The sequence below is a fragment of the Phodopus roborovskii genome, unplaced genomic scaffold (genome assembly GCF_943737965.1).
Source record: "Phodopus roborovskii unplaced genomic scaffold, PHOROB, whole genome shotgun sequence".
Lineage (NCBI taxonomy): Eukaryota > Metazoa > Chordata > Mammalia > Rodentia > Cricetidae > Phodopus > Phodopus roborovskii.
In genome coordinates, this window is record NW_026125281.1 from 17939976 (window position 1) to 17953323 (window position 13348).

Below are 13348 nucleotides of genomic sequence, written 5' to 3' on the forward strand. Positions count from 1 at the left end.
GCTGAAGGGCAATCTTCATGGAAAGTTAGAAGTGAGACGACTTGTTGAGAGGGAGGGAAAGGGGTTTCTATTTGGGGTTGGACTGAGTAATAAAGCCAGCCAGGCTGTTGCAGGACCAGGCAAGGGGAGGCCAAGGCTCCTTGTACAAGGGCTGGAGCTGGCCTGGCCTACATAGATTAAATGTCTAACCTGCTCCCAAAAACCATCCAGTCTGTGATATTTCCCATCTATGGCAGATGTGGAATTCATCAGGGTGGCTATACTGGCTGATTTTGTGAGTCCACTTGACACAAGCTAGAGTCATCAGAGAGGAAGGAAGGAGCCTCCATTTTGAGGAAATGGCTCCATGAGATCCAACAGTAAGGCATTTTCTCAATTAGTGATCAATGGGGGAGGTGATCTATAAGAAAGTAGTTATGAGCATGCCATGAGCAGCAAGCTAGTGAACAGATCTGCTCCATGGCCTCCGCATCAGCTCCTGCCTCCAGGATCCTGTCCTGTTTGAGCTCCTGTCCTGTTTTTCCTTCAATGACGAACAGCAACGTGGATGTCTAAGCCAAATAAACCCTTTCCTCCCCAACTTGCTTTTTCATCATGGTGTTTTGTTGCAGCACCAGAAACTCTGACAGTGGCTTAGGTCTACAACAACTTATCAAAACTATGGAGTCATTCCATTTGCTTTGATTGAAAAAAAAAAAAAAATCCTGGCATGTAAAGACGGAATACTCACCTGAAAGGTAAAAGATAGATTGTATGCATCTTACACGAGCCATATTCCCCAGGAACTCCATATGAAATAATTCAAGAACGAGAGAAAACTTATGTTTTATTTTTCAGAGTGAAAATGCCCACATCTTTCAATACAAAAATTAAAATATGCTGATTTGAAGCTTTGTGAACACAACAAGCGATGAACATGAAAATTCATTACTCAGGTTGGTAGATGCTGATTACATGGCCACCCCTTCTGACCGGAGAATCATTTAAGTATCACTTTCCTTACCAGACACCCGACACTGATCACCTTGAGCACCGTGGGCTCCACCGCCATAATGCATGCACTCGGTCACCGGATTTTTACAAGGAATAGTCACATCTTCATGAAATGTGTCAATCCTGGCATGGCGCTAAGTGAAATATTCAGACTGAAGAAAGGGTTAGCCTAGAAAGACTTGAATGCCTCATCTTTGGAGGGTAACAGGGTATTAACTCATGCAAAACAAAAGTACCCCCATTTGCTCTGTGTGTCTGAGCTGCAGGCAGAACAGAGGCTACAGCATGCCCCGCCCTGAGAACACGCTACTGTTACTGAGTGTGAGTGTACTGCCTTCCTAAGGCTGTCACACCACCCCCCTTTTTCTGACAAGTATTACTACAGGAGGCTGCAGTTACACTGTGTAGCTCTCTGCGGAGGAAGAATTTGTCGCTACAATAGTCCGAGAATCACTCTAGCAGAGAACATCCTACCTCTAGATTCCCTGTGCTGGATGCAGTCCATGAGTTATTTTCTGGATTTAGTAACAATAAATATATTCAAAGCCACCTATGCTTCAACTGCTTTCTCAGTTAAGGACGTCAGCAAGTCCTTGTAGACTGTGGAGTTCATGAAGCGGGGATAGGAGTCTCTGTGCATCAGGGTGTAAATCTGAAGCTGAGCATCATCGAAGATGTGCTGGGATGGATCCACCATGTTTCTGTTGATGCCTTCCCGCACTCGGGAGTCCAAGCTGACCTGTGGACAGAGAGGCAGTTGTCTCCATTATTTCTCTTGTAAATCTATCCGTACTCCCATAATTGTTTATCTTACCAAAGACACCAACCCAAACAAGATCTTCCAAAAGTCTGAACTGCTGGGAGAAACGAAAGGTGGAGGAAGGGAACTCTGGGAATTCAGTGGCCCCAGGAGTGGCATCGTTGGCCTGGAGAAGGCCTATGGAGCAGATTGCTGGCCCAATGCCAGAGGACTCAGCAGGTCACACTGAGGGGTCAGGCTTCGTATTTCTCACAAGTTGTAAGGAACTCTGGCTGCTTTCGAAAACTACACACTGCTTCTTTTAAACGACTATCAGATGGCCTTTGAAGATAGAAGATTAGCCCTGGTAATGAAGGGAAAACCTGGGAGTTGCAGGCTCCTGCCCAGCCAGGAACTGGGTGTAGGCTTCTGGCGCCAGTCCAGGCCCACAGGAAGGCGTCTATAAAGTGAAGGGCTGAAGTCACAGGCCTGGAAGTGACACCCAGGCTTCTTTCTGAAGGGACTCTGCCCACCTGAGCATGTGGCTCTGGCAGGCCTTGCCCTCCTCCCCAGTCCCCTCTACCTTGCTAAAAACTGTAGATGCTATTCCTGAAGCTAGTCCCCAAGGTCGATCCCCTTATGTGGCCACTCCCTCGTTTTGAGGCTGACTCCCAAGGTCCACCTAGCAAAGTATTGAACACCAGCAATCAAACACCCCCTTTGGTTCATCTAATTACCACCCCAATGTAAATTAAACACCCCACTCTAACACAGGCTCTCTCCTTTCACCTCTATAAACATCATTTGCTTACGAGTCCCACCTGTCTCCTCTATCCAGAGGCAGGCGACAAATGCCCCTCCCCCTTTCCCTTCCCCCTCTATCTTCTCTCTGTGTCCCCCATCCCTGAGCTCTGTCCCTCTGGGGGGCATCAGTCTGCTTTGTGCTGAGAACTTGGCCTGGGAGGTCCTGAGCTAATACCTCTTCTTTCACTATCCCAGCTGTCACTGCTGTATCTAAGCTAAGTGTGAATTCCTATCAATGAACTCATCTAGCAAAGTGAAATGACAGTTGTTTCTAGGCTTGTTTGTTTATAAAGTTTTTTTTCTTTGCTTGATTTCTCGAGACAGGGTTTCTCTGTATAATAGCCCTGGCTGACCCAGAACTCAGAGATCTGCCCGCCTCTGCATCCTGAGAATTAGGATTAAGGGTGTGTGCCACTGCTGCCCGGCTGTATTTTTATTAGAAATAAAGTGCTTGAAAACCAGCAAGCTCTTTCAATGGACCCATCCATTCCCACAATTTAGTGCCTTGTGTATCTCTTATTTTCTTTTTCTTTCTCCCCCCACCCATCCCCTCCCCCTCCCCCTCCTTTCTGGGCAGTTCCCACTAAGTAACTTTGAACTTGGTGTCCAAGGCGTTCGGATTACAGGTGAGCACCACTATCCTACGAGTTCTTTAACACAGTTGTCTGTCTCCTTCCCCTCTGCCACACCCTGTGTTGCCGGATTTCTGTCAGGGCTTCCCAGTTCGGAAGCTCTCATTTCTAGCTCCATGTTATTAGCTCAAAAGGTGTCTGAACCCCCAGGAACTTAAGGAGGGAAGGAAAGAAGGAAGGAAGGAAGGAAGGAAGGAAGGAAGGAAGGAAGGAAGGAGGAAGGAAGGAAGGAAGGAAGAATCTAGAATGGTCGTCTTTTGTTTCTTCTGCCTAGGACAGCTTTTCCGTCTGCTCTGCCTGATGAAGTCCACTAGAAGATTCTTATAGTGAGCAGACCACTATCTAGAGGGGAGTCCTGTCATAGGGTCAAGCTGGTAGTTTTTAATAGCAGAAAACTAAAACATTTTTAGTTCTAAAACAAGGCACAAATGGAACCCCGTTTTGTATAGCTCTGCCATGCAGAATCTCCCTTCTCTAGGTCTGCCGTTGTTTACCACAGCTCTGATAATTTGCTGCTACTGGCACTTCAGGGCACCTGCTGCTGCCATGTTCACTGCTCATATACCAAAACATCATCGGCTTAACTGGCCTCAGCTCCAGGATGTCCCCATTCCCTTGTGCTTCTAGCAACTTCCTTCTCCATCTTCATCCTGTCTTCCTATGACTTGCTGTACTGCCCCACCCTGAGGATGTTGGGCCATTATCATACATGGATGCTCATGGCTCTTCCTGCCTCTGTGAAGTCCCTGGCCCAGAAGAGCAGAGCTGCTGTCTTATAACGAACCACTGCTTTAGCCGAACACAATAGGAGATAACAGTGATTGTGAAATTGGTGATACAAGGCACCTCAATTAAAAAACAACCTCTTTCAGGATGCAGATTTGAAGGAACAAATGCTAAGAGATGGGAACCTGCTTAACCTCACTCCCATACATATTTTGTGATATTAAGGATGTGATATTAAAGATGCCATGGGGAAAATCTTCACAGTCTCAGCACCGTTGAGCACCGCTGTGACTAGAAAGACACCCCAGAAAAAAAGCCAGTGTCAGTGTGAGGGCCTGCACTCCTCTGCAACAAAGCTGCTGGGAAGCAGATGTTTTTCCCAAGGGGGAAAAAAAACCCTGAAAAATGCTTCCCACTTTTTTCTGGGTCCCCTGGATCCGATTGCTATGGCTGTGTGTTGGAATATCCCTACGTGTGCAAACACCACATGACCAAACTTAGAAGTAGGCGATTTAGCAACAGCTCTAAGGAGACAGTTTTGCAGACACACACCTCTTTAGGAGAGAGAATAGAAATGTAGTCTTCATATATTATCTTGGCTTTTTCCTCAATAGTGCTTTTATTAGCTTCCCTTTTCAACTCTTCACAGGCCATCCAGAAAAGCATGTTTTCTTCACTGAATTCTGTCCGAAGGAATTCCCGGAATGCGTTCCTTCCAGCTGGAGTGACCATCAGGTTGTCAAATGACTGGGCCCAGGCACAGACTTCTTCCAGAGTGGGGGTAGGGCTGGGCAGTGGTCAAAGGAACAAAGGGAGATATTACTGCTGGTGCATCCAGGTTTGTCACAAAGCCTTCTGTCTCTGCTTTAAAGTACACACATGGTTGGCTCTTTTAGGAAGAGAGCATCATTCTCTATCTCCTTAAGCCTTGAACAAAGCTATTTACAAGCTGTGGCAAGTGGCTCTGATGGAATATGTTGTGACTTCTTCATTTTTGTTTGTTTGTTTGTTTTTCAAGACTAGGTTTCCCTGTGTAACTGCCTGACTACCCAGGAACTAGCTTCATAGATGAGGCTGGCCCCAAACTCACAGAGATCTGCCTGCTTCTGCTGGGAACAAAGGCATCCGCCACCAATGCCCAGCACACTGTAACTTCTTGACCAACCTTACAACCACACTTTGTTCACATCTGGGTACAGAAGTGAAGAATCCTGCCACCATCCAGCCTCAAATTTCTTAATTATCTCAGACCGCTAAGTCACAATTAACACTGGCCCAACAGAACGTTAATGGGCAATGTCCACAGAATATATTTTACGATTCATACTGTATTTGAGGAAGAGAAAAGAACATACAGGCTATAATCCCAAATTATGAGGGATGGTGTAGGGATTCACCAGATCCATTGTGGTGGTGTTTTGCTTCAGCTGTGGGCAATGAACCACAAAACTCAACAGAACCCACACTGAGTTTATTGGGGAAAGGGAACAAGGGGAGGGGTAGGTGTTGGCCAATGGGGAACAGAGACGGAAGGGGGAGAAGGAAGGGGGAAGAAGGGGCGAACAGATGGGAAGCGCTCGCTTAAATGGGAAAGCTTGCACATGCATACAGAGTCCTTACAAAGCCACGGAACACATACTGCATGACATAGCCACACACACAACACAGGGCCCTTTGAGCTGTCTAAGTATCTGCCTGAATGCCAGTGTGCACACCCTGCCAGTTGTTGGGGGCAGGGTCAGCCTGAATCCATATACATTGTACCTGCCATATAAGTTCCCCAGTGATGGGATGGGACTCTGCAGTAACTTTTGTAAATAGTCAGGGACTGTTGCCTGAGTTGCTCTTCCTGAAGGATTCACAGCCTTTGCACAACTTTGTAGACAAACCCGGCAAACCAGGACGTCTGGAATGGGAGGAGAGCTGCTTAGGTGATGATGGTTCCTTCAGACAGCTCCCAGAGAGGCTTTGGCATTTGGAAATTGTCTTTTGTGTAACAATAAAGAGACTTTTGCAAAGCCATGGGGTTGGATTTTTGTCACCCATAGGCAGTTCAATTGCCAGAATCTCAGAATATGGGCTTATTTATTTACAAGAGGGTCCTTGGGCTGGAGAGATGGTTCAACTATTAAGAGCACTGGTTTCTCTTCCAGGGGCCCCGCGTGCAATTCCTAGCATCTACATGGTGGCTGCTAGAACACCAGGCGCTCGTGTAGTACACAGACATACATGCACGCAAAGCATCCACCTGTACATCTAAAAAGAAATTATTATAAAGAAAAAGAATGGACACTTGCAGACTTAACCGTGTTAGGGTGAGGTCAGGTCACTAGTCCGGGCTTAATCTGAAATAAAACTGAAACTCTTATTGGCAGAGGAAATTTGGTACAGACGTGAGCAGAGAGAGATCTCCGGGGACACATGGAGAAGGTGGCCATATGACTGGAGCACCATGTGTACAAGCCAGTGTACACCAGAGGTGCAGGCAGCTGCCCAGGGCCAGAGGACACAGGAAGGGAGTCTGCTCCAGGGACTCGGTACAGAGAAACCCTGGCCCTGCTGACACTCTGGATCTTGGGTTTCTGGCCTTGGAACTTCGATGTAAGAGATTTTATATGTTTTAAGCTACCAGGGCTTGAATACTTTTTAATGCAAATAAATTTAGAGAGTTATCAATTGCTCACTCAGTTTAACAGTGTGGAGCTATTTGTACCCTTTAAGCTTCTATGTATGTTAATACCTCCCTCTTGTGCGGAAGTTGGACTTGACTCACTAATGATCAGTTTCTTTTCTTATAGATACTAAGGTTTTTTTCCAGGTGTAGCTGGAGACAGAGTCAGGCAGAGCTCTGTGAGTTTGAACTGAGATTGGCCTTCTCTACATAGTGAGTTCTAAGACAGCTAGACAGCTAGGGCTACATAAAGAAAATTTGTCTCAAAAAAGAAAAAAGAGAGTAAGTAAATAAAAAACTATTAAGATTTATGTTTGCTCTATTTATTGCATTCTCTGTGCCCCATTCTTGATAAAGTTACATTTTCATATGGTTATTTTTTATTTGTTGAGGAGGTACTGAATTGAAAGGGATCTTAGAAATATCAAACCGAAGAGGATTTTGCTGTGTATGTTTTTTTAAAACTCCTGACTGTTGTTTTAATTGTTTTGGGACTAGTAGTACAGTCTGATCAATAACGATTCTAGAGTAAATATTCAGACAGTTTACAAAAGCCAGACCTGGATGGGGTACCCGCCCCTAACTCCACTACCCCGGAGGTTATGGAAGGAAGATTGTAAGTCTGAGGCCAGCCTGTTCTATGTCACGTGGTAGGCCAGTGGCAGAAGAGTGTTCAGCATGTGCGAGACTGTGGATTCCATCTCTGGCATTGTCCCAAACCCAAACAATACAAGCAAAGATCAATCAAACAAACAACACAAACAAGTACAAAAAGCAAAACCAAACCTTATGAGAAAAAGCTTGGTCAACTGTTACAAATGTTTTCTGTATGCTTGAGAACATTTTTTTTTTCAGATGGCCAAATGTAGCTCTTGATTGTTAATTGAAATAGGAGAGCGCAGTCCACTGTGGCCTGTACATTTCCTGGGCAGACAGTCTTAGGCTGTGTAAGGAGCTATCTGAGTGTGAGTGAGACATTTAGCAGTGATCCTCCACAGTTCCTGTGGTACGTCCTGGACTGCAAGGTCCCTGGCTAGAGGTGATGCTGCATGAAATAGCAAGTGGGTATTCTTTCAAGCCGCTACTTCAGGTTCTGTCCTGATTTCCCTTACTGATTAACCGTGGCTTGGAAGCATGAGCCAAGGAACCCCTTTCTTCCCATAAGAAGTCAGGCGCAACACTGACTGAAAGACTAAATATATTAATAATGATCAAGATGACTGCCAATATCATTAAATTCAAATGCTCACTTAAAGACAGACTCCAAAGGCTATGTAATGTTTACCAAAAAAAAGTCACAACAATTAGAGTCACACAAGTCAAATGCAACTAATTATGTATAACTAGTACTAGAGCAGATGACATCAAGTGCAGTCAAATGTATGCATACCTAGCACCCAAGCAGATCTTCAGTCACAGTCAGCCCATGTTCTAGGCCTGGGGGTGTGACTCCATGGTGAAGCACCCACTTAGCACTATGAGCATCTGCACCAGAAAGCAGACCTTTATCGCTGTGTTTTGTTAGTTGGATGTGACTCAGAACAAAGCCAGGTCAAGCTACACGGGATACCTACTTGCCTTTGGCCAAGCTCACTTCCCTACTCAGTATTCACAACCACCCTTGACTGGCTTAGCTACAACGAACTATCGTCATCCTTGCTTTACACAGGCAGGAATGAAGGCAGAAGGTGGCCATTATTAAGCCAAGGCTGAAGGTCACACAGCAGGAAAATCAGCTTTCTCTACCCTGCCCTAGTGCTTGGGAGCTGTGGCACAGAATCCAGCGCCCTAGGGTCTGTGAGATACCCTGCTGTTTCCAACAAATTCATATACTGTGGGAAGTGGGCAGGGCTGCTGTTGTATCTCCCAGACTTTAAAAATGTGGGCAAATGCACATAATGTAAAGACGAAAAGAAGTTTACATAACTGGGATGGACTGCTATTCTATCTGCAAAGACAGACAAGTGAATAGAAAATTATCTGAACAATGCTGTCAGGATATTTGCCCAATGTCTGCAGCTATAAGTGCATAACATTCAGAATAGGCATAAAGGGGCTGGAGTGATGACTCAGCAGTCAGTAGCACAGCCTGTTCTTGTAGACGACTAGAAATTCATTCCCAGCACCCATGTGGTGGCTCACAGACTTCTGTAAGTCCAGTCCCAGGGGACCTAACAGCCCTTTCTGATTCATAGGTACCAGGCATGCATATATATATATATATATATGCATGCAAAATACTTACATAAAAATTTAAGAAAGAATAAGATAAAAACCAGATGTAAGAATAGTTAAAGGAAGACAAATCATTAGGAAATTTGATAAAAGAAACGAGTTAAGGGATGAAATGATGAGGGATGTCTTTCTGTATGCTATATATACACACACACACACACACACACACACACACATATATATGTATATATATGTATTCATATTGCCAGGCAGGAAGTGTAGGAGGAGCTACCAGGCTAGGAGAATTCTGGGAAGAGGAACACAGAGAGTAAGTTGAGAGAGAGACGCCATGTAACTCCTGGGAAGATAGCATGATGGGCATTTCTGGTAAGCCTAAGGCCATGTGGCGATACATAAACTAGTAGAAATGGGTTAATAATAAAGAGAGAGCTAGCCAGTAAGAAGCCCGAGCCAAACAGTTTATAATTAATATAAGCCTCTGTGTGTTTATTTGGGACTGAACAGCTGCAGGACCAGGTGGACAGAAGCTTCCTCCAACAAAGAAATATAAACAGAAAAGCAGTACAAAACTGGGCGTGGAGGTTGCACACCAAAACCCAGCATAAGGAGAAGCAGGAAGAGAGCTGGAAGATCCATTAGACCTGGGCTCCCAACTCATGTATCAAATACCCCCAAGTTAAACTGAAACATAAAAATAAAGGAGGGAGGCTTACAGACCCAGACACCAGCAAGCAGAACGGTGGGACATTCACGCCACTTCCTTGAGACTTACAAGCAATCATGATTTCTAGGGAAGGGACCCTTGGCCCCCCAGTGCCTGTGAACATTCAGGGTTGCAGCATTTGTGAGCCATCACCTGTGCTGAGTGGGCCTTGGGGATGAATCTGCCTCTGAGTCACCCATGTTTCTGCAGGCAACCCCTTGCTGTGTTCCTGTGCGTAACTCCACACTCTCCCTGGCCCATTCAGTCTTTGATCCGCTGTCAGTGCCTGTCTAGGGTGGGTAGATGCTGGGTCATGTCTTCCAGGAAAAGTCATACAACATTTTTTCAGCCATTTAGAATTAATTTGTAACTGAAACATGGAATTCTTCAGTTTTCCTGAAGACCAAACATCATGGTTTTTATGGTTTTTGCTCTTAAAAATATATTATGTAAAAATAAAATTACATCGTTATGGGTTGTCAAGAAGGATGGATTTCTATTTGTGATTCATCGTTGGAACCAAAGAGTGGGCTGATTTTTCCCGTTTTGAAACGAGTTAGAAGGAATTCTGCAGGGGAAATGGAAAGCCACATTGAGATCTGATGTTACTACAGGTAGTTAAGTGAAAATATATGCGTTCTGTTGAAATGCAAAAGGGAGATGCTGGCATCTCGATCAGTACTGCGAACTAATAAAACCAAGAGTTCACCTTTCTTCACATGCTGGGATGTCTGTTCTGAGCTCATGGGAGGCTCTCCTGGGTCTCTGGTCTTCCTGGTTTCTGACCGTGAGACTGTAAGAAACAAGACAATTAATTGCATGTTGATAGGGATATCTGAAGGAATGCACTTCCCAAATGAATATTTTTAAAGATAATTTTAGGTACTCAAATGGAATTACTATTTTTTTTTAAAGATGTGACCCTGATTGTTATTTTTAAGAAGACCAAAAGTGGGTTGGAGAGATGGCTGAGAGATAAAAAGCACTTTCTTCAGAGTACTGGGGTTCAGTTCCCAGCTCCCATGGGGAGGCTCATGTTCCAGGGGACTGGACATCTTCTGACTTTTATGGACACCAGTCTCATACATGATACTAACTTGTAGGAAGAACACACAAATAAAAAAATAAAAGTAAATAAATCTTTTTAAAAAGTAAACAAGCCAGAGGTGGTGATACATGCCCCCACTCCAGCAGCCAGAAGGCAGAGGCAGGTCTCTATGAATTCTAGGCCAGCCAGGGGTACACAGTGAGACCCTGTCCAAAAAAAAAATCAAAACAAACAGAAGAAAATGAGTTTTGTGTTTTGTTTTGGTGGGGCTAGTGAGATGGCTCAGAGGGTAAAGTCACCCACTGCTAAAACGCTCTATACCCACAGATACAAAGCAGACGATGCCCGCTTATCATTTGAGGAACCCTCTCCTTTCCTGGGCACACTCCTCAAACATCTGCAGGGTCTCAAGTCTTGGATCCTTTCCCTCCTGTTGTTGGCTTGGTGGATATGAAATGTCCCTGTCATTTTGACTTGTATTTTACTAATGACTGATGTTATCAAGACCCTTTCCATATATTGCTAGCTCTCACATATTTTTTCTGAAGACATGTCCTTTTCTATTCCTTGATATTTAAGTATCAGTTCATCTTTTACTTTTGAGATATACGGCTTTACATGTTTTAAAGATTTTATTTTTGTTTCCATGGGTGTTTTGCCTGCATGTATGTCTGTGCACCACAGGCATGGTTGATGTCTGCAGGGGTCAGAAAAGGGTGCTGGATGGATCCCTTCCAACTGGTGTTACAAGTGTTTGCGAACCACTGTGTGGATGCTGAGAACTGAGCCCACATCCTCTGCAAGAGCAGCCAGTGCTCTTACCTGTAGTATCTTTATATAGTTTAGATACAAGCGCTAATCATAGTTATTTTTATGGATTTTATATTCTTTTTCTTTATTCATCTGTCTAATAGAGGTTCTTTTGGACTTTCATGGCATTTTACATCATCTAAAAATGGGAGGATTTTCTCCATTCTATTCCAAATCCTAGGGTCTATCTATATGCTTTCTCTGGGCTGATGCCTCCCACACAATGTCAGACAGTGGGAGAGACTGCCATGTCTTTCTCTTATTCTTAACTTTAGCAGGAAAGTTTCAGAATCCCAACAACTTATTTTTTTTCTTTTTGATGCTTTGTGAATGCTGAGCAACCCTCTTATCCCCTACAAATGAATTTGTGTGATTGATGATTGAGGCTTTTTGTTTTGCTAGTATGTATTATTAGTGCTTCTGTTCATTTTCCTATGTTTTTTCTTAACATTTTATCTTAGGAAAGTGTTTGTGTTTTAGCCTGCTTTTAGCAATCAGTTTGGTAAGTGATTTGTGTGTGTGTGTGTGTGTGTGTGTGTGTGTGTGTGAGAGAGAGAGAGAGAGAGAGAGAGAGAGACAGACAGACAGAGATATCTATTTTGACATAAAGGCAAGATCATTAAAAATGCAGTAATCTTTTTGACTTACTTCTTTTATGAAGCTAAGGCTAAAACTTTTCAATAAATAATGGGTTTTAAAAATAAAACAAAACAAAAGCAAAACACTTGAGAGGCTCTGGGGTGGCATCCTATCTGGATGAGCATTCATCCTGCCTGACTTCCTGGCTTCTTTGTAAGCAGAACACATGACTGCACAGTGGGAATGCAAAAGCAAAGAGAAAAAGGAACCGTGAATTTGAGACAAGGCAGCAAAGAGAATTGGATGCTCTATTGTGAACTTTGACATTTTTTCCACCTTATTTTGCAAAAACAGAAATGTTTTAAAGGGGACAGTGTCCTCTGGACAAAAATATGCAGGCTATTCTTGGTTCCCCATGTTTGTAGGGTCTTCTGTGGCTGTTTTCCCAGTAGAGGATGATGAACACAAGCCAAGGCCCTGCTCGCCACACTTCAGCAGTGCCGTGTAAGACTCAGGGGCTTCCCTTTCCAGTGAGGCAGGAAAAAGCTAAAGTTCATTTTATTAACAAATGTTGATTATAATTGCTAATGGCATTTCCCTCACCATAGCACAAATAATGAAAACCCAGAGACAGATGTTGGGGTTCAAGCTGAACATGAGATGAGCAAAGCAGTCAGCCACTAAAGAGGTCTCACCTCTACCAATGCTCAACTGCAGAGATGACCCAGTGGACTTCAGACTGCCCCCAGCTGCACTGCTGCTCAGACTCACCGTGTTAATTTAGGGAAAGCAGCGCTTGAGAGGAGGCCGCCATGTGACAGGCAAAGGGTTCAAGCGTAAGGGTTTGCTTTGGTTTTTTTGTTTTTGTTTTTAACTAGGGAAAGAGATCATTAAAAGGAGAAAGGGGAAGCGGGGAATAGACCTCCAGAGACAGGAGCAGCAGGAAAGAGGAGGGAGAAAGGGGGGAGAGGAGGAAGAGGAGGAGGAGAGAGAGAGCAAGCAACAGGCAGAAAGGAAAGAAAGAGAGAAGGATGGGAAGGAGGGGAGGTGGGCAGGGCCTTTTAAAAGGTAATGTAGTGAATGTGCACAGGTGGTGCTGTTAGTGGCTGCTGCTGAGGGCGTATCCTGTCAGAACCCCAAGGACAGGTCGGTACAGATGCCTGAATACTAACACACTGCAATGCATTCCTGTCTCCTCCTGCCTTATATTCCTCTGTCCACCTAGCCATATCATTCCTCTCTCTACCTCCCTACTGCTGGAATCTGTGAGCTCAGTTTCTTTTAGACTGATTTACTCTTGTGTAGCCCAGGGTGGCCTTGAACTCACAGAGATCCATCTGCTTCTATCTCCTGATAGATTAAAGGTGTGTGCCACCACTGCCTGGCTCTATGGCTGTGGCTAGCTTTGCATTCTGATCTTCAGGTAAGCTTTATTACATCATAAACA

The 13348-nt window shown here is 44.4% G+C and overlaps 1 protein-coding gene across 1 annotated transcript in view; it reads right to left on the reverse strand.

Moving 5' to 3' along the window:
- Nucleotides 1–1355: 1355 nt before the first annotated feature.
- The window catches only part of Rgs20 (regulator of G protein signaling 20), an 89927-nt gene continuing 77934 nt past the window's right edge, over nt 1356–13348 (reverse strand). The window contains exons 4-6 of the mRNA XM_051197783.1: nt 10174–10257; nt 4447–4681; nt 1356–1732 (exon numbers count right to left, since the gene is read on the reverse strand). Coding sequence (XP_051053740.1) covers nt 1544–1732; nt 4447–4681; nt 10174–10257 — 508 coding nt within the window. The 3' untranslated portion in view covers nt 1356–1543. The remainder of the gene's footprint in view (nt 1733–4446; nt 4682–10173; nt 10258–13348) is intronic.